Below are 26985 nucleotides of genomic sequence, written 5' to 3'. Positions count from 1 at the left end.
TGATCTCTTTGGGATACAGACCTGGTAGTGATTTTGCTGGGTCAAGGGGTATGCAGATTTTTATAATCTTTTGAGTGTAATTCTAAATTCTTCATCAGAATGGTTGGCATGTTCACAATTCCATCAAGCGTGTATTAATTTTCTCATTTTTTCACATCCCTTCCAGCACCTGTCCTTTTCTGTCTTGTTAGTATCTGAGTTGTTTTAATATATATTTCTTTAATCAATTATTTAAAACATTTTCCATGTGAGTTTTGATAGCTTTGATTTCCTCTTTTGAAAACTATTTGTGTTCTTTGTCTATTTGTCAATTGGAAAATGGTTCTTATTTTTATAAATTTGACTCATTTCTCTATATATTTGAAAAATGAGGCCTTTTCCAGAGAAACTTAGCTGTGATTTTACCTCTATCCACCCACCCCATTTTCCTGATTTTTAAAGATTTTTGTCTGCAATGGCCTTAATTTCTTCAAAAAAAAATTTTAAGTTTCATATAATCAAAATTATGCCTCTAGCTTCCTGTGATCTTTTTCTCTTAAAGAGTCATACATTTCCCTTTATCTATAGATCTAAAAGACAAGTTTTCTATACACCTCTATTTTATTTATGATATCACCCTTTATGTCTAAATCATGTGACAGTTTTGACCTTGTCTTGGTAAACAGTGTAAGATGTTGTTTTCCTAGTTTCTGCCAAATAGCTTTCGTGTTTTTTTCAAAATCTTTGTCAAGATGATGAGATCTTGCTCCCAAATATTAACTTTTTTGGTAGTTGTCAAGTAATAGATTATTATGGCCATTTAGTACTATGCATTCTATAATAAATTCCACTGATCTACCATTATATTTCTTAGCCAGTACCAAGTAGTGTTGATGATTATAACTTGTAATATTGTTTGGAATCTAGGTTTGCTAGACTACCTTCTTTCCCATTTTTCTTCATTGATTCCCTTGATATTCTTGACCTTGCCTTCTTCCTGATGTATTTTGCAATTATTTTTTTGTGTGTATTTCAAAAAAAAATAATTCTGTAATAGTTTATTATGGGATTGAATAAGTAAATTAATTCAGGTATAATTGTTATTTTTATTATGTTGGCTCAGCCTATCTATGAGGAATCAATATTTCTCCAGTTGTTTAGATCTATCTATGAGTGTTTTGTAATTGTGTTCATATAGTTCCTTAATTAATCTTGGCAGATAGATTCCCAAGCATATTATATTGTCTGCTATTATTTTAAGTGGAATTTCTCTCTCTTTCTGTTGGGTTTTGTTGGAAATAGAAATGGTGATTATATAGGTTTTACTTTATCTTCTGCAGCTTTTCTAAAGTTGTTACTTTAAAAAAAATAAAGTTGTTACTTGTTTCAATTAGTTTAGTTGATTCTCCAGGATATTCTAATTATACTTAAATGTTGTCTGCAAAGTGATGGTTTTATTTTCTTATTTTATTCCTTCATCACCTTTTTCTTATTTTGTTATACTTGCTAGCATTTCTACTATGAATAAAAGTGGTGATAATGGACATTCTTGCTTCAACCCTGATTTTATTGGGAAGGCTTCTATTTTATTCTCATTAAACATAATACTTATTCTTAATTTAGATAGCTACTACTTATTGTAGGAAAAGCTCCATTTATCTCTAAACTTTTTAGTATTTTTTAATAGGACTGTATGTTAAATTTTGTCAAAAGATTTTTCTGTATCATTATAATTACTTTTGTTTCTGTCATTGATATGATCAATTATTCTTATACTTTTCCTAACACTGAAGCATCACTGCTTGATTTGTAAAAATCGCACCATTATACTGTTTGAACTTTGTGATATATAGCTATAATCACTTTACCAGTACCTTTAAACGTTTTGCTTTAGTTGTCAGTAGGAAAATTGGTCCAGTTTTTTTCCTCTGTTTTTGCTCTCCCTAGTTCAGATAGCAAAAATCAGAAATTTTAAAGCTGCTCCTAATGTTTTTTTTTTTTAATGTTTTTCTAATTTTTTTAACATTCAATTTTATTGATCTTTCCTTTGATTTTCAGGATTTCCATTTTGGTGTTTAATTGGAATTTTTTATTTTTATATTTTTCAAATTTGCAAGCTCATTTCACTAATCTTGTCTTTTTCTTCTCTTCACTACACTTCTCGTCTCACTATCTTTTCACCTCTCTCTTTCCCCTTCTCCCTTTCCCCTTCTCACACCCTCCTTCTCTTTTCTCCCATCCTCTCTCCCTCTCTTCCTCTTTTTCTCTCTCCCCTATGTCTGTCTCTGTCTCTCCCTATGTCTCTGTCTCTCTTTCTCTCTCTGTCTCTTTGTCTCTCTCTCTGTCTCTCTTCACACACACACACACACACACACACACACACACACACACACATTCCTCTAACAACTGCTTTGACTATATCCCACAAATTTTATGTTGTCCCATTATTGTGATTCTCTTTAGTGAAATTAGTTTATTTGATTTATTATTTGACCCATTAATTCTTTTGGGATTAAATTCTTTAGTTTCTAATTGATTGATTTTTAGCATATGCTTTCAAGATTCTTTACTGAAAGTAATATTTATTGCATTATATTCTAGAAAGGCTGTATTTATTTAATATTTCTGCTTTTCTGCATTTGTTTGTGAGATTTCATGCCCTAATTGTCATTTTTTATAATTTGTGTCAGATTTTTATTAATAATTAGATCTAGCTCTCATTCATTTAAAAATACCAAAAGTTTGTTGACCAGATATAAACACCCATATGTTTTGAAAAATGAATTCCATCATCATATTTGCATCTTGAGGCCAATTTAACACAGACAATTTGTGGAGAACAAACTCAAACTGAATAGAAGACAGACTGTCCGTTGATGCATATAAATGAAGACTGCAATGTGGTACAGCAGTAGGTAGGTAGTAGTGATCTTAGTTCCTGAACTTTCTGACTAATGTTTGGAGAAGTTATGTCCACCACAACAGGTGGGCAAAACAGATAATTTTATTCTCATCTATGGGTATTAACAGCACTCACAGGTTATGGGTGGAAATAATCAGAAAACATCCGAGTATTATCATTATTTTTACATCACAATTCTGTAGAGAGCCACAAACAGTGGGGGAACTCTGAGTGAGGTATAAGACCCTTCAGCCCAGAGGGAACCTGCTGACTAATGTCTAGTTCAGCTCCCCATCTCTCCTAAGTGCTCTCGGCCTTCCTGAGGAGAAGTCAGGGGACAGTGACAACCTGTGTTGAAATTGAAACAGTGATACCAGGTGGCAAACTACATACAATAGCAAGTTGTTTGTGGTCCCACATGCACAGTGTTGCTTGGGTTATATAAGGATATTAAGGTATTTAAGGGTGAAAGAATTTGGAATAAACAGACTCTATGTTTTGACCATTCGCATTTGTCTCGCCTTATCACTCCTCTACTAAGATCTGTATAGAGATCCTCCAGAGAGCTAATCCAGACCCAACACAATTCAATTACCACTTAACAGATAATTACTAATTATAAAGAACAAACTGGTACAATTAGTATACTTTTTTCTTTAAACAAAGTCTTTGTGAACAACAGTAATGATTTTACTGAATGCATAACACCATATTAATGAAGACAACTTTATAGATATGTGTGTATATATATATATGTATATATATGTAAATTATGTTTATATACTGATTTTTCCAGTACACATTTACATATCTAAACAATAAAAAAGCAACAATACATGTATTCTTTTTTTTTTTTAAAGAAAATGACAAAAGATGGACCACAAAGGGAAAATTCCCCAATAGAAAGTGAGTAAGAAGCAAGGATTGAATTAATAGAGTTTTACAAATACAAGCATACTTCAATCTCATTTCTGTTCATATATATCAACACTAAGAATTGTCAGTACTGAGGACCATTTTTACTTTAATTGTATTAGATTGCAATCAACCTTGAAGAATACATAGGGATAATACTCCTGGTCATTGAGCTTATAGGCTTGAACATCCGTAGCAAAATCAATAATAGCTCCTGAACTATCATCCAGATGTTTGTATAAATCATACAGTACCTCTCTCAGTTTCTTTATGTTTTTCTTATTGGGTTGAAGTAGGATTGCCTGGAAGTTCATTGGCAATCCATATCTTAAAATAGACTCAACAAATACTCTTAATGCTTTCACGTGGATCCATATTATGAAAGCTTCACTGAAATTCACTTTCAGCCACCTAATTAATGGTCCAAGTTTATTCTTCTTGTCGGTGGAGATATTGGCCACCTCTTCTTTGTCTGCTTTGATCTGCTCTTCATCATACTGAAAATCTCGAACGACGAATTTCTTCTCTCTGGCTTTTTTTATGAAATCCGTCACTGCCTTTCTAAATAAAGTTACATTGCACAGGTAATTGTCTTGGTCCTCTGAGATAACCTGGCTCGACCTTGGGACTACCATGTCGACTAGTGTTTCATACTGCTTAACCCAGTCGTTATGATATGACTTTGGAACTACTACCAATAATGTGATGAGATATTCTGAATCAAGGACAAAGTCCTCTTTCTTTACAATTTCTACTAGGCTTCTAGTTAATAAACTTCCTGCATTCTTTTTTTCCCAATTCTGAATATTTACTTTCAGTTCGTTGTAGGAAGATGATCGGACTCTGAAATCATTGCTAATTTGTTTTGCTCCCTTGGCCATCATTTCGGCAAGACTTTTCAGGGACTCCGTGATTGGATACTTGGCCATGTTCCATTGGAACCTCGTTAGATAGGAAACTAAGTCGAGTCCGTCAACCAATAGGATTTCTCCAGCTTTATCTTCGCTATCCTCTAGAACTTCAGCCATATATTTAGACATTTCCTTAACATTTATTTCCGCAAAGGAATCCAGTTTGTCCAGTTCGTCTGATAAACTGATTAAAACATCCAGCGTGCCGATCTTTAATTCAGGGATGCTGAACTTTGAATTAGTAGAGAGATTAGTTTTGGTGGTTGCTGCCTGTAGTTTCTCCCATGCTTGTTGGCAAGTTTTATCCCCAGGAACTGATATAAGCCAGAACTCAGACATACTTATCAGAGAATTTTTTCAAAAACAAGATTGATACAGAAAAGGCTGACAAGGAAAAAAAAAAAAAAAAGAAAAAAAAAAAAAGAGGGGAAGGAGGCAGGGAAACAGGAGGATTTAGCAAATCAGCTCTTCATCTCAAATCAGCTGACCCCTCTGCGCCTGGAGGGACCACTGACCCACCTGCCCAATTGCTCTTGGGCCAAGGGAGGGGCAGGGCTCTGGGAGAACCAGGAGGTGTGTGGGGGAGGGTAGGGGAAGGGAGGAAAAGGTGGGGGAGGGGAAAGAGGGCGGGGCAAAGGGACACTAGGGAAGAGAAGGGCAGCCCAGCAAGGTGCGGAGTGGTCCTCTGCCTGTCAGTCAGTGAGCGCTTCCTTCCCACAGAGGGCCATTGTGAGTCACTTTTCTCCTCCCACAGTGTCTTGCTCCCCACCCATCCCCAGTGTGGGCCTAGGTTTGGAGGAGGCCAGAATGTTTCTAATTCTGCCTAGGCTGCAGAGGGCTCTGTTCCAGGTCACTTTGTGGGATGGTGCTGTATACTCCTGAGAAAGAAGGTACATCCCTTTCTAGTCCCGTTCAGTCTTTTCCAGTTCATCTAACTGCTTAATTTCCCCTCCCCCCATTTATATTTATTCAGTTCTGAGAGGGAAAAGGCAGGGGTTTCAGCTGGTGTACTTCTTCTGTTCTTTCTTGTAACACTTATCTTTTCCTGTAAGAATTTGGTTGCTACATCATTTCATGCATGTTTAGTATTAATATTACTGAGTTAAAAACAAACAAGTATATATATATATGTATATATATATGTATATGTATATGTATACATATATATATATATACATATAAAACTGTGTGGTCTGGAGCAGGGCTTCTTAAACAACTTTTCCCACTCCTGATCCCTTTTTATTTGAGAAGTTTTTACATGAACCAGGTATATAAATCAAACATTTAGTGATAAAAGTCATAATCTGATGACCCCCATGTTCAGTTATGAGACCCCACAGTTAAAGAAGCTAGGGGTTTAAGATACTTTTAAGCAAAATGTACTTTTCCTGAATTTCTCTTTTAATTAGGACTGGCTTTGTTTGTTTTATCACAGACAATGATGACTCCTCCCTTTTTTATATTTCAACTTCAACTGAAATATAATAGGTTCTGCTCCAGCCCCTTCTTCTAACTCTGCTCATGTCTATGTTTCATGGGTGTTATTTGTAAACCCCACATTGTTGAAATCTGGTTTTTAATCCATTCTGCTACCTGCTTCTGCTTTACGGTGAGTTTATCTCATTCCCTTTTATGGTGGTCACTAGCTTTTCCTCCAAACTATTTTTTGGTCTGTTCTCTCTTTTTACCCTGCCACTCCTCAAAAGTCATTTTGCTGCTTATTACTGCCTCTATTAATCTGCCCTTCTTTTTATACTCTTCCCTTTTTATTTCCTTATTGTATAAGAGAGATTCTATGTATTCAATTTGTCATTAAACCAGTTCAGATGAGAGTTAAGGCTTAAGTATTACTTCCTCCCCTTCTGCAATGTGCCCATCTACTCTAAAATCTCTTCCCACTGTGGCTCTTTTATGTGAAATGATTTTCCCAATTCTTCTTCAGACTTCCCCCTTCTTGCAGTACATCTTTCTTCATGACTCCTCCATTTTTTTAAAAGATCATCCTGATATAATAAACTTAACACGCTTATCCTCTATACACATTCGTTCTAATGTATAATGATAAAGGTGATACATATGTATCATCTCCTCATATCGGAGGAGACACAGTGTGAGCTTTTGTTTTTACCATAGTCCGGCCCTCCCACAATCTGAGGGACAGTGAACTGGCCCCCTATTTAAAAGGGACTGGTTTAGTCCCTTATGGTTTTTATGTTTACTTTTTTATGCTTTTCTTGAAAGTCAGATTTTTTTTGTTCATCTGTTTTTCTTTTTTCATAAGGGAATCCTTAAATATTTCATTAAATATTCATTTTTCCCCTTGAAAGTTTATACTCTACTTTGCTTAATAGATTATTCTTAGTTATAAGCTTAGCTCCTTTGTGTTCTGGAATATCATATTCCTAATCCTCCCCTCCTTTACAATATTGGCTGCTAAATCTTGTTACTGTGGCTTTGTGGTATTTCAGTGGTTTTTGGCAATATTTTCTCTTATGAAATATGGAATTTGGCTATGTTATTCCTAGGAGTTTTCATTTTGGAATCTCAGAAGATGATTGATGGTTTCTATTTCACCCTTTACTTTTAGGACATTGAGACAGTTTTCCTTTATAATTTCTTGAAATATGCCTCTTTTTTGTAACCATGACTTTCATATGAAGTCCAATAAATTTTTTTAATTTAAAAAAATTTTTTATTAATTTTATAATTATAACTTTTTTTTGACAGTATACATACATGGGTAATTTTTTACATTGTCCCTTGCACTCACTTCTGTTCTGAATTTTCCCCTCCTTCCCTCCACCCCTTCCCCTAAATGGCAGGCAGTTCCATACATGTTAAATATGTTACAGTACAGCCTAGTTACAATATATGTGTGTAGAACTGAATTTCTTGTTGCACAGGAAAAATTGGATTCAGAAGGTAAAAATAACCCGAGAAGAAAAACAAAAATGCAAACAGTTTATACTCATTTCCAGTGTTCCTTCTCTGAATGTGGCTGATTCGTCCATCATTGATCATATCCACTTCCATCAGAATACAGAAGTCCAAAAAATCTTAAAATTATTTCTCTTCAATCAATTTTCTCGGTCATTTTCCCTGCTGTGAGATAGTTCTTCTTTTTTTCATTCTTTTCACTTTGTTTTATTGTTTCTTAATGTCTCCTGGAGTCTACATTCCATTTTTTCTGATTCTGATTTTTGAGGAGTTATTTTCTTCTGTTATGCATCTTTTACCCATTTGAACATTTTTGGTTTTAAAAAGGGTTCTTTTGTTCAGTGAAATTTTCTACTCTTTTTACCTTTTGGCTACTAATGTTTTTAAGGCATTATTTTGTTCAGTATTTTTCAGGCTGTTAATTGTCATTTTATAGCTTTCTCTCTTTATTTTCCTGATTTCCCCTCTAGTAATCTTATTTTAAAATAATATTATTTTAATTTTTAAATCTTTTTAGCTCTTCTAGGAATATTTGTTGATTTTTATGTCCAATATGTGTTTTTCTTTCATGCTTTGCTGTAGCTATTGTGATATCAGTGTCTTCTGAGATGGTGTCTTGTTCATTTTTTGTAACCATAATAGCTTTTTATGGTGAGTTTCTAAAAATTATTATTATTATCATTGCTATTTTTTTTCTTATTCCCCCCCAGCCTATTTCTTGTCTTTGGGCTCTACTCCCTTAGTGGGGGAGAAAAAGGGCCTTAGGCTTTTCACAGCTGGGTCTGTGAGTTTGGAAGGGTTTGATGCTTCCATGGTAGTGTGATGTGAGAAAAGGTATGTTCATTACTCTCCTGTCCTCTGGTCCTTACCCACAAAGGACCCTTCCTCTAAATGCTAATTGTACCTCAGGACTCTTTCCTTTGCAACTAATAGCATCACTACCTTGGAGTAATAGAGGTATCAAACAGCATTCTGTTTTGGAACTAGTGTTACCATAGGGATACTCCATAATCTCTTTGTGACCAGATGCTATTGCACCTCAGAGCAACCAGAAGCCTCCTCTTCTACCCTGGAACTGAGTCAGAAGTGGTACTAACAATGGAGGTACTAAAAATGTCATGTCTTGGAAGAGAGGTAGTCTATAATTCTTTGTCACCAGATATCCCCTTACTTTCTCTGAACTGAGGTCCTAAAGCTGCTGCTGCTGCTGTCCCCATCACCAATTGTAATTGTATGATCTGGGCCAGCCTTCCCCCCATGGTCAACACCTTTCCTGATCATCCCCTATGTTGTCTTGGGTCTGACTTCATTAGTTCTGATAAAATCCGATTTTAGGTGTTATTTTAAAGTTGTTTGGAGGAGAATATTGGGAGAGTTCCCCTGTAGTATTTCTCTCTGATTCAACTACTAGGACCCAAGCTTGCCAGTATCCTGCTCAGTGGGACCCAAGCTTGCTGGCAACTTGCCCACTAGTTCATGAGCTCCTTGCACCTGGTTATGTGTTTAAAGCATGTCCTGTTTGTTGTAACCCAAGCCCCCTGCCCGGGTCTTGATGGGCAACAGCAAGTTTATTTTTCTTCCCCTACCCCTAATACAAACAGAGGCCCTGCTAGGAGCCATTCCATCACTTTTACAGTCATCAGCTCATTTTAAGTCTAAGAACAACGACAATTTCATGTGTCATCATTAACCATCCTCCCTCCCAATCTTTTCTGCATTCAGGAGTTTATTTTCCATAAGAAGTTGGGATTTCAGTCACTATTACTCTTATGTTCCTAGTAAGAAAAAGTCCTTATATTTTAATTCTTTGTAAACTTTTTTTTTCTTTAGATAATCCCTAGTCTCTGGTTGAGGTAATTTGGATCACCAGAAACTTTTTTTTTTTTAACCAAAGCAAAATAATATTACCTAATCTAATGACAAATATGCAGTGGGAGAGAAAGCCGAGGAAAGAGTGTTCATTTTGGGGGGACTTCTCTCAGTTCTTAAGGAGGTGGGTACACCTAGGGACATCTGCTGATATCTTCTCATCTGAAATGTCTATTATAATGGCCAATGGCCCCGGCCAGCCCTACCTTCTCTTTCTCCCTGTATTGGCTGTACAAGGTCCTCACACATCTTAGCTGCTTCTAGAACCTTGGTATCTTCTCAATTTTATATGAATTCTCCAAGATGCACCCCAGTTACTCACTCAGCACCTTTGATGGATTCAAGAAAAGGAAAGATTCTTCTTTAACAGAAACGTTCAGTGTTTTTCAGTCACGTGTGACACTCTATGAATTTATTTGGAATTCTCCTGGCAGAGTAATTTGCTATTTCCTTCTCCAGTTCATTTTGCAGATGAGAAAACTGAGTTGCCTAGGGTTATATACCTAGTTAGTGTTTGTGACCAGATTTGAATTCATGAAAATGAGTCTTCTTGACTTACAGGCTTGGTGCTCTCTCTCTAATGACAAAAATAATTACTTTTAATTGGGGTCAGGTATTTCATGAAGCCCCCTTCTGATTCTGGCCTTCTGTTTAGTGGGCATTTAGTAAATGCTAAGAAGATCGGATTTGATTAGAGAAAAGAAACTCTCGGACTATTTAGAAGAAGAAGAGGCATTGCCTTCTATTTTCCTGTTGCATGAATCTAGCAAAGTCCCAGGCACAGAGAAGGTCCTCAAAAAAACCCCAAAAAACAAAAAACAAAACTTTTTTAGTTGGTTATAAGAGGCTACATGATGAGCAGATGTTGTTCCTGTAATTTTTAGGTAAATAGGAGATTAAAGAGGACTGTATGGGTGAGGGAAAGTATACTACAGGGAAGAATCGGGAAAATCTGTCTTAAATGTTGTGGTTTGAAAAACTTTTTATCTGTTAACTGGAAATAGCAACTGGATGATCATTTCTCCCTGTTACATCATTCACATGACAAGGTAGTATTTGCATCGGCCCCAAAGTGTTTTTTCTCTTATGGGTCTTTCAGACTTAACAATATCAACTCCTTTCAACAACCCAAGTAGCGTATCAAATGACTTAAAATATCTAACTACTCTTTGTCATTGGATTTGTAGTCTTTCTGCCAGTGGGTAATCATTTCCAATCACTATCCACTTGCCTGTAATTGCAAATCTATAATATTTCTCTTTATCAGTCATACTTCCCACAGCAGCGCAACAGAGGAATCCTTTCTGAGTGAAATTGCACTGATTTTCACCCAGCTTGCTATCAGTTACATAATGACTAGGATTTTTATCCACCTCCTTCAATCATAGAGTAAACAAGTGTTTATTAAGCACCTACTGAGTGCTTCACAATGTGCTGGGACATTGAAAAAATAGTGACAAAAATGAAAAAAAAAAGTTCTTTTTCTCAGGAAACTAAGGACATTGGCTTTCAATTGCCAAATTACCAGACATAATTATAGTTACTATGATGAGAAATAAATGTCCTTCCCTTTGTAGAGTGGGGTGACTATAAATATAGACCAAGTCATGTATTGTGAGACTAAATCAATGGGTTGATTAGTTTTGCTGAATTGCCTCTTTTCTCTTTTTATGATTTGTTACAAAGGGATATGGGGGTGGTAGTAAAAAAGGAGGTGATTAAGAAAAATGAATAAAACATTAAAAAAATCTATATTGGCATCTCAAGTTTATAAAAGAAACAGAAAAATGAAAGGAAGGGAGGGAATATAAATCCAGTTGGTTAGAGCATGGTGTTAATGAGAGTTATGACTGTTTGATCAGAGGAGAAAAAAGATTATGCATAACTTTAGAATTGTATAACTGGAAATTCATGCTTTTGATCAAAAGAGGGACAGGCAGAAGATACCCAAATTGTGGTATAGGCTAAGTTTGAGGTTTATGGAGGAGAAAATACAGTGGCCCATCTAGAACATTGATCCACCACAACTACAATGATCCATTGTTGTTCAGGTATTTAAGTTGCTCTTTGAAAAGAGCATGTTTATTTATTTTTTATTTACTTATAAATATATAAATTTACTTATTTATTATGTAATGCCGGAGAAACTGAGGCAAGGTAGAGATTAGAGAGTTTTTAATATTTTATTAATTGGAGAGTTTAATTCACTGTACAGGACTCTTTTCTCAAAGTATCCAGTAATGAATGAGGGAATGATAATCACTTTTATAGCTCTTCAGACAAAGGAAAGGAAAAAGAGCGGGAAAATTAGAAGCCTTTTCAGGATGGGGGGAAGTTGTAAATTTTTTACTAAAAACCAGAGTCAGAATGTTTGAATAACAGAAGTAAAGATGTCAGTGAAGTATCCAAGATAGTCTTATCTTTTGGAATATTTTAGAGGGGCAGTGTCATAAATTCTTGGGGGCAGAAGGAGCTAGGAGTCAGGAAGTCTGATCTGCTCCTCATCTCCCAATGACAATTTATAACCTTAGAGCAAATGGTCCTCAGTCTTAATGAACTAGGGGGGTCTTACGACTTAGGGGACTGAGGCAGAACAGTTAAGGAAACTGAGATAGAACAATTCAGGGAAACTCAGGACAATGAGGGAAACTAGTGCAGGGAAACTGAGGTAGAACAGCTCAAGGAGACTGTGGCATAACATAATATAAATTTATTATAAATATTATTTACATATGAACATTATATTTAGATTTATAAATATTGACTTATTTATTTATTATTTGCTTCTTTTCTTAAATTTTTTTGGGGGGGCAACCCAGGGGTCACAGAGCTAGTAGGTATCTCAGGCTGCAGAACTCCATACCTCCTGACTCCAGGGTCCATGTTCTATCCTCTGAACCACCTACTGTTCTCTGTTGTCAGGCTGACCAATTGCTACCACAGTAGTCCTGAGCATGGAATCACTACTATGTCACCACTATGTTAGTATTATCTCTTTCTTCTACCCTTTAGAAAAACTTTCTTTCTTGAAAGGTCTTGTGGCTCTGTTTTTGGTCTCTAGATGAGAGCAGATTTGTTCTCCTTAAAAGATCTCATTCTCTTTTTTCTTAAGGAAGAACAAAAGTTGTGATATAGCTCTAACTGTGTGTGCCCTTTTCCTTCCCTTTACTCTGTAAAAATCTGCCATGCTCCATCATCTTGATAAGATTCAGGTAGCTCCTTTTCCATTATAGATCCCTCTTTCCCCACTGAAGACTTACCTCTATTTTATGGCCCTTCCATTTTCCTCAGCAATCTGGAGAGTAGAGCAACATTCATTGAGTGTCATTACTTCCTGTGGGAGTGTGATCAGTTTACATTTGGAATACAGATAGCTTTTACTTAGCTATGGCAAAAAGCATAAACATCATTCAAAGAAGACAGTTATTGTGCAGATTTCCCTCTTCATCATGGTTCAGATTTCCTATTTTATTTCTTGAAACTACCAGTGATTGTTTATACTTCAACCCTGAGTTTTTGGTCATTTATAAATGAACAATTATCACTTCCTACTAACTTGCCACACTCAGATTCCTCCTCCCTTATCTCAGAAAAACTACACCAACAACTATAATCACCCTGCCTTCAATCTTACACCAATCTGCTTTCCCTTCACCAATTAGTCCCATCCACTAATGCACTTAAATCAATTTGTGAACTCATTAAGTGATGCATTTACCACACTTTCTTTTAGTGCTTGAGCCTACATCTTCAGAATCTATTTCCTAATCCTCCTTTGATCTTTAATCTACATTAATCCTTTAAAATTGCCCCTAATTGTCCTTGATCTGTTCCTTTTGTCATTTGGAAACAGGAACTGGGCTGGAAGATAATTCTTCATATTTCCTCCAGTTTTATCAATTTTTCCTTCCTAAATCCAACCTTTAATCTCCTTTATTAGTCCAAACTCATCTAAGTTATGTGCCTGGTTTTTACCTCCACATTTGATAAATATATCTATGTTTTCTAATGCCTTCAACACTTTCTTTTAAGTAAGACTTTTGTCTTTCCTGGGGAAGGTCAAACTTATCCCCACTCTGGAGCATTCTCTATGATGATTAAAATGTGTCCTTCTTCCCAGGGAGGCAGCATGGTAGACTGTGGCTCTGGAGTCAAAGGTCCTGGTTTCATATCTGAGCTACTTGCTATCTCAAGTATGCAAGAAAGTATTTTTAAGGAAAGTATTTTCCTACTCTGAGGTCAATTCCAACACAAAATTTGTGGTCCTATAAACTATGGTAATAATAACAGCAATAATAGTAGTAGTAATAATAGCAGCTTAGTCCTGCTTGCCTTTGATGATTCTATGCTTGCCATGGCAGATTCCATGCTTAATTTTGCAATGGTTTTATAAGGCTCAATGGAACCTTTTCATCCATTTCTTTGGGTATTAGCATATTCAACATGGAGGTCTCTTTTACAGAAAATGGAAATTGATTAAGTATGGCTATTATTAAGATCAAGTACACAGCAATTGGCCAGTAAACCCATCCAGAGAGCTGTGATGTAACTGTATTTTATTGTATTCAAAGCCACATTTAGGATTTTTGTGTCCCCAGGAAGTAGCAGAAAACGGGCCCAGGGCAAATTGCCAAACTGTGTTATTCCCTCAGTTGGAAAATGTGAACCCAAAACTTTGATGGAAGAAAGAAACCCCAAGGCTACAGGGTATAATTGATGCTGAAGAGCAGGTAGATGAGGAATGGAGGAAAGGAGATACTTGCAGAATGGTTTATAGCTTCCTGGCTTAACTAATTATTTTTACTAACTAGGTATAAAGGCTGTTGTTTCTCAGTTTCCAGGGAATGGCAAATGTTGCCAATACCCTCTAAATTCGTTTATCCTTTAAATTCAGCACTGGAGGCAAAGTTCTAATTACTCACCCTAGTAAGATTTGAATATACCTTTTTACACATCAAGCTGTCTACTATATTCTGGCCCACTGACATTTAACAGAACAATCAATGCTCATGCTTTGTGCTCAGAAGTTACATATTCTTCCATTTAACCCCGTTAACATTTGTTGTTCATTAGGTGCTACCCATCTTGTTTTTTACTTAACTAGGAGAGAGAGAAGGGGAAGGAAAGAAAAGGAGGGGGGAGAGAGAGGGAAAGAGGAGGAGGGAGAGGGAAAGGGGGAAAGAGGGAGAGGAGAAAAGAGAGAAAGAGAGGGGAAAAGGGAGAGAGAAAGAGAGGGGAAAGGGGAAGACGGAGAGGGAAAGAGGAGGAAAGGGAGAGTGGGAAGAGAGGAGGAGAGGGATAGGAAGAGGGAAGGAGGAGCAGAGGGACTGGGAAAGAGTAGAGAAAAGAAGAAAAGGGAGAGGGGAGAGAATCCATGATAGAAAGAGATAAATGGAAACATTGATATAGATGATAGGTTATTTATTAGTATAACACCTAGCTCTTTGTAAATATTAACTCATTCTATCTTTACGACCTCTTTTTTAACAGATGGAGAACAATTGAGAACAATTGATAGAGACAGAGGTTGGTTAAGTTACTTAAGGAATCTCACAGCAGGTGTCAGTGTGTCCAGTGCTTTGTCCACAGTATGACTCACCTGCCTCTGGAGATACAAATACAATGCTAAGTACTAGGATTGTTTAATTAAAAAAAAAGTAAGCTATCCTGGTCCTCAAGGAATTTGCTTGCAAATGTAGCCGTGTTACAAAACTTTGTGTACCAAATTGCAAACTTAGAAGATAGAATTTAGATCCTATTGGTCAGTCAGAAAACTGGGTGCAGGCACAGTGCTATGTGCCGGGGATACAAGAAGAGGCGATAGTCCCTGTCTCAAGAAGCTCACAAGCAAATAGAAGAAAAGGAAATGAGAGGGAAAGATGGAAAGGCTTCTTGCAGAAGACAGGATTTTATTTGGGATTTAAAGGAAGTTGGGGAAGCCAGAAGGCAGAGATGAGGAAGGAGGAGCCTTCTAGGAATGGGGGACCACCAGAGAAAATCCAGGAGCTGAGAAATGGAGTGTCTTGTTTATGGAACAGCCAGGAGACCTAGGTCCCTGGATGGAGAAGTGCCTGATGAGAAGTAGGGTTGTAAGGATGGCAAGTTAGGAAGGGGGTTATGGTGCTACCTTATGAATGACATTGAACAATAAACAAAGAATTTTGTATTTGATTCTGAAGGCCTTATGGAGCCATTGGGTTTTATTGAGTAGATGGGGAGGGGGCCATGATTGGACCTGCATTTTAGGAGCATCACTTTGAGGCTGGAGGATGGAATGGATGGGAGAGAACCTGCAGGTGCACTGCAGGCTCTGGCAGCATTCTGGGAATGAGGTGATGAGGGTCTGCACTGGGAAGATGGTGTCAGAAGAGAGAAAGGGGGGTGCATTGGAGAGATGTCTCAAAAGTGAAAGTGAAAAGCCTGGGCCACAGATTGGATGTGGATGATGAGAGAGGGAGGGAGCTGAGGAAGACGTCTAGGTTTAGAGCCTTTCGAACTGGGGAGTCTGATCTGACCTGTACAATGATTGGGAAGCTGGGAGGAGGGGGAGTGTTTAGGGGGATACATAATGAGTTCTATTTTGGATACGCTCACTTTTAAATCTGCTAGACATTCAGATCAAAATATCAGAAAGGCAGGTAGAGATGTGAAATTTGGAGGTCAGAAGAGAGGCTGAGGCAGGATAAATAGATTCAAAATTCATGATGCTAATTAAATTCCCAGGAGCTGATGAGCTCGAGTGAAGTAGTATGGAGGGAGAAGAAAAAACTATGTATTCACTGGGATTAGTCATTTATACATTCTCGGGCCTTATAACGATTTATTTTCAATACCACCAGTAAGTTACAAAATCTTTTCACTGAGGTTTCTTTGGCCTGTCGTTCTCCAGCTACATTCTTATTCCTTTAATTCCTTATTGTATCCGCAAATTGTAGACATTTGTCAATGGTTTTCTGTTTTCTTCAATTCTAACCCCCCCTAAGGGGAGAAAATATGGTTTATGCCAATTTATTGTTATCTATGCAAAGAATCTAAAAAGACAATTTCTTAGTCAACCACATTGTCATTGAAGGACCTCTAAATATTCAACATATAGGCAAATAAATAGTAACTTCTAGGAACTGAGCAGAGTGAATTTAATAAGCAGTTTGGTTGCCTAATGGATAGTGATTGAGCCTATAATCAGAGCTAAGTACAAAATGCTTACTGGATGTCTTCACATAAGAGCTTTCCCTGCTTTTGTTTCCTTATCTGTAAAATTGGGATAATAATAGCATGTACTTCATAAGGCTTTTGTGAAGATAAAACAAGGTAATATTTGTAAAGCTAACCTTAAAGTGCTATGTAAATGCTAGTTGTTATTATAACTGCTATCATTACACATTTGATTAGTCTCTGTGTTGGAAAGGACTTTAGAGGCCATCTAGTCCAATCTGTATTTGAGAAAGGTTTTCCATTAAAACTTTACAAACTAAGTCATCCAATTTTTTATTTATATAGCTCTGTCCCAAAGATGATTATGAGATAAAGAAGGATCGAAACACTAGAGAGGCCACAGGTTACTCAAGATAATATTCTAAGTGTTTTTGTATTCTATCCAGTGGATTTGAAAGGGATTTGCCTAATTAAACTGAAATGATGAAGAGAAACTGAGAAGTCAGCTCTATTCAGTGGAGTGCAGGAATAGCTTGCAGCAGCTATCATTTACAGGTTGGGACATGTGCAGAGCAAGCTACAGTGGAGATGAAGGCTAAGACCTGAGCAGAGATAGTGTCTAGATGTGAGAAGAGCCCAGAGAGACTGGGCCCAAAATCAAGGAGATTGAGAATAGATTGCTCCAAACAGCAGGTGTGAACTCCTTGAAATGCCCAAATCCGGTCCATGGAGATGGTTTCCTTATCTTTTGCAAGCTGGAAGGGATGTAGCATCTCATGGACCAGAACCCAATGCTGATTGGCGTGGAAGCTTTCACTTCCTTCATTTTTCTGAGCTGAGCTCTAGTTCCTTCTACCTTTAGCAGCTTGCTGCTCCTCTGCTCCTACAGTTAGTGAGTGTCAGACTTTATATGTTCACCAAGTCGGCTTCAGTCCTCAACTTTTAGTCTCCAAAGTCCTGAATTCAACTCCTTGTCTCCCTGAATAGCAGGTGTGCCTTTGGAGACAACTCTTAAAGATTTCTAGCTCCATGTATTCTCCATGGGAGGAAGGAAGTTTCACACTGGGATTCCCCACACAAGTCACAGGATCACAAGTTAACCACCCCAAAAATTGGGGTTTTGTTTTCAATGATGATCAGCGCTGCATCTCAGAAGCTAGAATAGTTTCACATTTATCCTAGCTGCAAATGCTGAATTTCAACAAAACCAGTGGTCAGTAAACTTTTCATAATTTATATTCTCTATTAGAGATGGACAATAAAGCATTCTGCCTCAAAACTGATAAAACATAATCTAGGAGAGTCTATATATTTTAAGTCTTTTCAAGATGGCAATCAATTGGGCAAGATGTAAATTAAAAAATCATTTTCATAGTAGGAATCCCCCATTTCTGTTTTATTTCTAAAAGATTATTTTAATCGTCCAAATAACAGCATATTAATATATAGCTTTTGTCACAAAGTGAAAAGGTGATCCCAAGTCAGACTGAGTTTAAAAGCACCATGGTGTGATGATGGGATCTTTATATGGAGAAGCTAAAGAGAGACCAGGACTAAGATGATCTCTAGAGGAAGGATCTTAGAGATACTGTGAAGCATATGGAAATATTCCGCAGCTGCTTGTGGCTTGGTAAGAGACAGTTGGTACTGCCGAAGGCCCCAATGTCTGATAAGGGAGAATGACTTTACAGCTCCCTCTTCCTCTTCTGAAGGCATGTGGCCCTTAAGAGATGAACCTTTCTTTCCAGTTTGACACATGGGAGTGGAGTTTCCAACAATGGCAGGATGAGCCACAGACATCTAGGAGTTGACTTTGAAGCTAGGGTAGCCCTAAGGAGCAAGGATTGGGACTGACTCCTTGCATCCTAGCCCTTTATACCGCCTCTTTCTTTCCCTCTTTCTTCCCCCCTCTTTCTTCGCTCCCCTTTCTTTTCTCCACTTTCTTCCCTTTCTCCCTTTCTTTCTCCCTCTTTCTTTTCCCCTTTCTTTCTTCCCCCTTTTCTTCTTCCTCCTTTTCTTCTTCCTCTTTTTCTTCTTCCTCCTTTTCTTCTTCCTCCCTTTCTTCTTCCTCCCTTTCTTTCTTCCTCCCTTTCTTCCTCCCTCTTTTCCCTCCTTTCTTTCTTCCCCCTTTTCTCCCTCCTTTTCTTCCTCCTTTTCTTTTTCCCCTTCTTTCTTCCCTTTTTCTGTCTTTCCCCCTTTCTTCCCCCTTTTCTTCCTCCTTTTCTTTTTCCCCTTCTTTCTTCCCCTTTTCTGTCTTTCCCCCTTTCTTCCCACCTTTTCTGTCTTTCCCCCTTTCTTCCCCCTTTATTTCTTCCTCTTTCTTCCCCCCCTTCTTCTTCTTCCCTTTCTTCCTCCCTTCTTCCCTCCTTTCTCCTTCCTCCCTTTCTTCTTTCCCCCTTTTTCCCCTTTTCTCCCCCTCCCCACAAATATAATTTGGGACTATCATTCTATGACAGGGGCGTTTTATCAGTCTACTATCACTTGCAGGCCAGTATTACCTCTAGACCCAAATTTGATGGGACCAGTGCTATGTAGGAAGGTAGTTAAACCTTAAACCTATGCCCCCAGAGATGGAGCTGGTATAGAGAGAGACATATGCCAGAGGTATTGGAGGTACTGAAGGAAGTAGTAGTAGTACATTTATTCTTGCTATAGCTCTGAAGAAAAAAGAACTTTATATTAAGTAGTCAAATGTGGTTAGGGTATTAAAATCCCTCAAGATCCCTCTAGAATCCTGAGGGTCAAAAATAGTGAGACAGACAGGGAGAGAGAAAAAGAGGGGTAGAGTAGGAGGGGGGAGAGAACAGGAGAGAGAAGGGGAGAGAGAGAGAGAGATATTCTGTTTCTTTTTCTGAATTCTTTCAAGTTTTTTGTTTTTGTTTTGTTTTCCATTAGCCGCTGTAAGATTAGGATATCCTCCTTTTGAAGATTGCTGTCCTGATAGTAGATGGAGAAGTGAACTTATTGTTAAGACTTAAGTTCAAATTGTACTTCAGATATTTATTGGCTTTGTCACCCAGGGAAAGTTACATAGCTTCTTTGTCTCTCAATTGCCCAATCTGCCCAACTGGGGACAAGAAGCTCAGTAGCACTTACCTCACTGGGTTTGTGTTTGTCAGAAATGATAAAGCTATTTATACACACTGTTTTTGTAATAAAAATTATGATTAATTTCAATTAATTCATATCTGCTCAATTTAACACATATTTATAGAATATTTACTAGGTTTACTAGGTTTAACCTTCAAAAGAAATGCTCCTCCTTCTAACACCAGCCCACTCTCAATAATTTTTCATCCCAATAACAAGTTAAATATCACAAAAGTATATAATTGCCACTGTCTAACTATCCTCATCAACAATGAATGCTGGGTGAGGTTTCCAACTCCTGACTCATCACAGTTGAAATTTATGCTGCTTGGCATTCTCCTGCTCTGCTCTTGAAATGTGACTGTGCTTCCTGCAGTAAGTTATTCTTATTTTAAGAAATGATAATGAGGTTGGAAAGTGACTGCTAATTAAGTTAAAACACTTTATGTCAAGAAATTCTCCTTAGAAGAGACACATCAGTTCTGATGCATACCGCTGTGGGGATCCACCTCCAACAGGCTGAAATTTACTTGACAATTAAGTTAAAAAACAAATCTTAATTTTACTTTAGATGTTGGCCATTCCTCCAGTTCGCCATCTATTTGAAGTCTCCCTACTTTGTAGGATTTTTTTTTTATTAATTTTCTTCTGAACTTAAGAAACATTTGTGAAATTTCGGTCTCATAAATAAATGTAGGGATGAATGAATGTACTCTGTTCTCCAGCCAAATTAACCTTGTTGTTTCTCACATAAGAAAAGATACTCCAATTCTCATTTCTATGCTTTGGCACTGGTTGTCCCTTAGCCCTTGAATGCCTCCCTGTCTCAAGCCTGCATCTTAAAATCCTTCCTGTTGTCAGAGCTCAAATATCATCTCTATAAAGCTTTTGGCCACAAAAAATGTTTCATTTATTTTGTATGTATATGTATACAGAAGGTAAGCTTTTTGAGGGAAGGGAATATTTCACAATTCTCATTGCATCCCTAGCATCTAGCACAGCCTGGACTCTGATAGATGACTAATAATTGCTTATTGAATGCTTGATTGATTGAACCATCACAGCATAGAGCCAGCCATGAATTTTTGCTGGATATGCCCAGGAAAGCATTTTCTCTAGAAGGGCCTATTTAGCTGCAAAAGCACAGTTGGGTCCAGAGAAATGGGTCCATCATCACGTTGGCCACAGGACACCTCTCCATTCATCTATGAAGTTTTAGAGAAGTTAAGATCTATACTTCTGGCCTGAGAATTCAGACCAAGCTCTGAGGTTACTAGAGATAGAGTTTCAAAGACTCACTTCATATTCCATTATCTTGCAGATCAGATGGGTCACACAATCTACCTTTACTCTCTATATGAACTAGCTTTGGGGGGAAAAAAACCACTAGAACTAGGTCGATCAGTAATCAAAAGAACTGACTCTTCGGTTTGCTAGCTTTCTGATAATTAATGAGTCAATTCAATATTTTGCATTGTTTGTTTCAGGAGTGGGAAGCCTTTTTCTGCCAAAGGCCATTTGAATATAACATAATTTGCAGACTATGCAAAATTATCAATTTATAGAACTCAAGCAATGGGAAGTTGTTGTACCCAGCTTTCAGCTCATCATTTGTGGGTCTTAATGCTGGTCATTCCTCATCCCTACTTTATTTAACATCGGGTTGAAGTAGGTGGACTTCCAGGATTACTTCCAGGTTTAACATGCCATCATTCTCTCGTTTTCAGGTTTGTATTTTATTTTCCAACTTCAACAAGGGACAATGTTTTTCTATTTCGTCTCCCAGACTTCATTTTGTACCATGTTAGGCATATTGTTGTGAGCATTTATATGCTGGTAAAAATGAGAGTAAACAAAGCAAAACAGATTCAAGTAGACTGGGTCTTAATCCCACTTTTATCATAAATTGACTATGTGACTTTTAGCATAAGTATTCATCTCTTGGGTTCTCAGTGTTTTAGTACCTAAGACTGTGTGTAACTCAAAGAGAAGGTCCAGCTTGATATTGGGGATTCTTACTGGGAGCTCTTTATACTAATGAAATTATAGGTCTCTCTAATGCTTTAAAAGAAAAAGAAATGGATTACTGAAAAAAACCCTAGAATAAGAATATAATGTGCCCAATGTAAGATGATCTCTAATTACTAGAAGTTTTACTTCAGTGTTAAAAAGTCCAAATAAGGATTTGTTTTGAAAAGCTTTTGCCTACAAAATAGAAGGCTGAGTAACATTATTCCTTGATGCTCTGAGATTCTTTAAATTATTGTTATAATAATTTATATTGTTACAATAAAGGGCTTTTAATGGGGATGTATTTTATCAAACATTATTCTTTTTCTCATATTTACATAGTATGAGGAATTTCTTTTAGTAGCATTCTTTTAGTAGGAGTAAGATGAGCTAACTCTAAAATTAGATTCAGGGGGGAAGGGGAAAATTCGGAAAAGAAATGAGTACAAGGGATAATGTAAAAAATTACCCATTGCATATGTACTGTCAAAAAATTATAATTATAAAATTAATATAAAAAATAAAATTAGATTCATAGAACTTGCCTGGGTCACCATTATGTGATACAACAAAAATGTTGTAGGATCTAAAATCAGAAGATGTGGATTCTAATTCCAGCTTTCCTATTCAATTCCTGTGTGTTCTTAGGCAGGTCTTTCCAGCTCTGGGTCTCATTTGTAAAATAAGAATATTGTATTAGATGATCTCCAGTTGATCTTTTACTGATCTTCATTCTTTGCATCAATCTACCTTTTACTGTGAAGTAATTAGCAATCTTGTAACATTTAGATACCTACAGATAAGCATTAGCCTTTCAGCAATTAGTATGTTCCTGCTGTGAATCAAGTGAAAACCTCTTCCTATGAAAATCATAAAATGCTTATTTAAATTCCTTTGGTGAAAATCTTGTATTTATGAATTGTTGCTTTTATCAAAGAATAATACCCCTAAACTGAAGACTAGCAAAATATCCAGATTGATCTTCTTATTTGGTGGGGTCTAACTAAACTTTAAATGTAGTTGTTTTATTGCAGTTACATTTTGTCATGGAATATTGCCACCTTATTTTCAGGATCTGGGTGTTTATTAAGTTTTGTTACATTATTAAAGTTATATTTTCATTGAGTGGCAGCATGGGATCGAAGTAAGGGTAGATTGAGTGCTTTGGAATCTTCCTTAAGCAAAGTCTTCTTGGGAGTTCAAGTCTTGATTGATATAATTAGATAGATAGGTGACCAGCTCCAGCAACTGTAAGATTAGTTTAGAGACGAATGATAAATGTACAACAGTAGAGGGCATTATTGTTCTGATAGCTTCCTATCTAAACTGAGGATCACAGAATCATCACTTGAATCAGAAAACATCTCATAGAGAAACTGAGACCCCCAAAGTCCAAAGGTAATATATATTAGCCTCAAGACTTGAATCCAAGCTTAAATTTGAATGCTTTATGACTTCCCTTATAAACCATTGATGTTTGTAAAAGAACACTTGTAAGTGATGATAGTGTCAATTAAAAAAAATGCTTAAGTGGTATCTAATAAAACTAGGATTTTTCAAATCCTTGGGAAGTGATGTGAACATCCAGGATGAAAAGTAGACAACTCAAGGTTGGGCACCATACACAGACACATAGCAACCTCATAAATTTCCTCTTTTTCAATGAAAAATCTTACTTCTTTCAGCTATCCCAAATTATATCAATTAAGTGGAGTGGTAGATAAAAAATGGAGCTTGAAGAGTCATGGAGATCTGAATTTAAATACTGGCGAAGATATTTAATAATTGTATGGCCTTGGCTGAATCAGTGAACATTTCCAAACCTCAGTTCCCTAATCTGGAAAATAAGATCTCACAGGTTGTTTTGAGGGTCGAATGAGAAAATATATATAAAGTCCTTTTTAAATCTTAAAGCATGGATTAGCTATCAATCATTAAAGTATATCAATTAGATTATTTTTTAGGAACACTCTATCTGCCTCAGTCTATTTCACTTAAAATAGGAGTAGAAGGGAGATATATGTTTATTATGCCAGAGCCTAGCAGTAGATAATAAATATGGCACTGACACTTTTCATTTGATATCCTGCCCAGGATGGAGTTGTTTCATTGCTATGAAGTCTTAAGAACTTGAGAAATCACATCTCCATGGAGCAACCCCAGGAAATTTCTGCAATGGAGCTGTACAAATTTTAATTACCTCTTCAGTCCAGATTTAGGTTTCCAGGTAGCATTTTGTACATGACTGCATTAATAAATGAGGTATCTCTTAATGTTCAGAGAATGTTATTAAAATCAACCTGATTGGTTCATAATTACTTACACTTAATGGGAATGAAAACATCAAATAAGGCTGACTTCTGAGATGCTACTTGCTTGAAATTCTAACATAAGACTTATTGACTTAAAAACAAAATAATCTGCCCCTTTTTTGAATCTGTAGAATAAATTCAATAATGACCAGTGCTACAAATCAGATGGAAATCTTGACTAAAGCACAAAATATTACTAGTGGGGCTATTCTTGAGTCTTCTGATTGCTTCATTGAGAAGCAATATAACAAAAAGCAGGGACTATAGACTAGAAAACAAGTCACATGGATTCCATTTTCATCTTTGTTTATCAATTACGTTTGATGGTGGTTCAATTTATCTCTCCCTCCTATATTTCAGCTCCCTCATCTTTAAAAGGAGAATAATGTGCCCATCTTATCGAATAGGATCATTGTGAAGACTGAATAAGATAATAATAGATGTAAAAGTTCTTTATTATTTATCAATGAGATATGGTTTCAAGAAAGGCATTATGGCATACACATAGGAAGTTAGCATTGGAGTTAGGAAGACCTGGAATCAAAGCTGTTTCTATACATACTGATTGTGACCAAAATGCCCATGGGAAAGTCATCTGATCTTTCAGTTCCTTTGAGCAACCTTCTCAGACGGAAGTTTGTATTCTAGATTTCATAAACCTATGAATTTGTTTGAGTTTGTGGATAGATTTCCCAATATATTTGGTTTCCTTTTTAAATTATTTTAAATATTTCTGTAAAGTGGTCCTTAAGCTTTCCCATAATGCCAAAGGGGGCCATAATATAAATAATGTTTTAAAAAATCCCTATTTTTAAAAAATATGTTACTGAGTGTTGTTTATCTAAATGAGTAAAGAGAATTTTTGTATCCAGAGTTCCCAATAGTAATCAAATTGTAGTCTCAGGGAAAGAAAAAAAAGTTCCATTGTTGTATAACCTTGCCTTGGTACCTTCATTTGTCTTTTGTTTTGTTTTTTTTGTTTTTTTTTTTTTTGGTTCTGAGATGGGTTGGGATTTTTCCATATTTCTTCAGTTTCCATAGCTAAAACATTCTTTACATAGGATCGAAGGAATTGATTTGTAAGTTGTGTTACTAGAATGAACATTCATGTTTTGGAGACTATAGATCACTTGGAATATTGAAATGTAGCTGACCTTGATCAGGGAAGGTACTTTTCATCACTTTACAATGTTTCTGGCTTTTTTCCCTGCCAGGCCTGCCACCTTCACCTTCATCATCCAATCCCATCCTGATTGCCTAGAGCCTCTATTTGTTAAATGGGTTTTGGAGTGTTTCAGAAGCCCAATATCTCTGACAAACACACATATGTATATTAATATATGTGACAGGATCATCAGAACTGAAGATGCATTGTATGGGACAAAAATCACACAGGAAGCTTTATTGGTAGAATCTAGACTCTAGCTCCAGAAATTAAAAAGGAAGGGGATTGGGGTGGGGGTGGGAATGCAAATTTCTCTCATGTCAATACACAAAGTATAAACCAAAAAACACAGCCAAGTTTACCATGAAATCATTTCAGTGTGTTTTCAAATGATCTGAGAGGGAAGAGAGGTGATTTACAACACGGGAGACTTTTTTTTTAAACAATCATAGACTTATATGTGTTGGACTGCAAGTCATCTAGACTAGATTAGCAAGAATGAGCATAGTGGTAGGTCCCAAAAGGCAGCTCCCCAATATCTTCATCTGATGGAGCCTTTGGTAATTGTCTGTGATATAAAACACCAACTTCATTATTTTGAGTGATCACTGTGTCTGTTGTTTTCCTCACCCAGGTAAGTCCATGCTAAATACTTCAGTTATTGTGAAGACATTCTAAATCCACAGAACAGCAGACACTTCCATTCTGTAATATGAGAAAGCAATCATTGAATACAGATTAGTCTCTTGCAATATTCTCTGTCTGTATTATAACTATATATATGATATAAAAACATATTGTATGCAAAATATATATATATACACAATATATTTAGTACATAGTCTATTTATACATAACATGTATTACATAACATAATATGCATTGTGTTTCTGTAAATATATATACACAATGTATTGTGTGTATTTACATACAAAGGCACACATAGTTCCAAAATGACAATTGGCAATTTTGAAACCAACTAAAGGAGTAACCTATTGCCAGGAATATGTTTCATGAGAAATAATGAGGGAATTATATGATTTTTTTAAAAAGGAAACTTTCAAATTTATTTTTAGACGTTATTAATACGAGTGCTGACCCTAAAATATAGTACTTTATTCCAGTGTCACAGATTTCACTCCAAACATAGGATTTAAAACTGGAAGAGCCTTGAGATATAGCCTTTAGACAGTTCCCAGTAACTTTTTTGAGAACATTTTCAGTATCATTGTAATATATATAGATTTCCTAATTTGGAAAAGACAGTAATCATTTTCAAATAGCTTTATTTAAAACCAGTTATGCCTTATACCATCTCCTTCACTATGCTTAATTTATGCCTTCAGAAGTAATCACTAGTTGTTTCAGACAGGATTTGGTGCTCTTATCTGAATCCAGTGAACTCTGGCTCCCTGAGGTTAAAGGTGCTTCTTCAAGGATACGCCAAGTACAGAAGCTGAACATATGCCATCAGTACCTGAGGTTTGGACACATGTCCCTCATTCTATTCTTTTTAGATGTAAAAGATGTGCAGAAGGATGCCGTTGAGATATTTCCACAAGACTTGAATTAGAACTAAAATATTCCATAACCAAGTAGGCAGCATGTTGATTGAATCCTGGAGAACTAAAACAAGCTCTATGCTGCAAGATTATGTAACTGAAATACTAATTCTTAGCTCACATGGCCACTTGCTTAATTTTCAAAATGACAATCAGAAACTCAGAAACCAGCTCACAA

At 36.5% G+C, this 26985-nt stretch overlaps 1 protein-coding gene, 1 long non-coding RNA gene and 1 pseudogene across 4 annotated transcripts in view; 1 reads left to right on the top strand and 2 right to left on the bottom strand.

The window, feature by feature from the left end:
• LOC141546465 (uncharacterized) overlaps positions 1-26985 on the top strand; it is a 132470-nt gene that overhangs the window by 10496 nt on the left and 94989 nt on the right. The window lies entirely within an intron of this gene.
• LOC141546463 (V-type proton ATPase subunit C 1 pseudogene) lies at positions 3889-5741 on the bottom strand (annotated as a pseudogene).
• The window catches only part of NELL1 (neural EGFL like 1), an 855798-nt gene continuing 854280 nt past the window's right edge, over positions 25468-26985 (bottom strand). For all 3 annotated transcript variants that reach the window (XM_074274304.1, XM_074274305.1, XM_074274303.1), the window contains one exon: positions 25468-25950. In XM_074274304.1, coding sequence (XP_074130405.1) covers positions 25900-25950 — 51 coding nt within the window. In that variant the 3' untranslated portion in view covers positions 25468-25899. The remainder of the gene's footprint in view (positions 25951-26985) is intronic.

The sequence above is a fragment of the Sminthopsis crassicaudata genome, chromosome 6, assembly GCF_048593235.1.
Source record: "Sminthopsis crassicaudata isolate SCR6 chromosome 6, ASM4859323v1, whole genome shotgun sequence".
NCBI lineage: Eukaryota > Metazoa > Chordata > Mammalia > Dasyuromorphia > Dasyuridae > Sminthopsis > Sminthopsis crassicaudata.
This window is presented reverse-complemented; position numbering and strand designations above follow the sequence as displayed.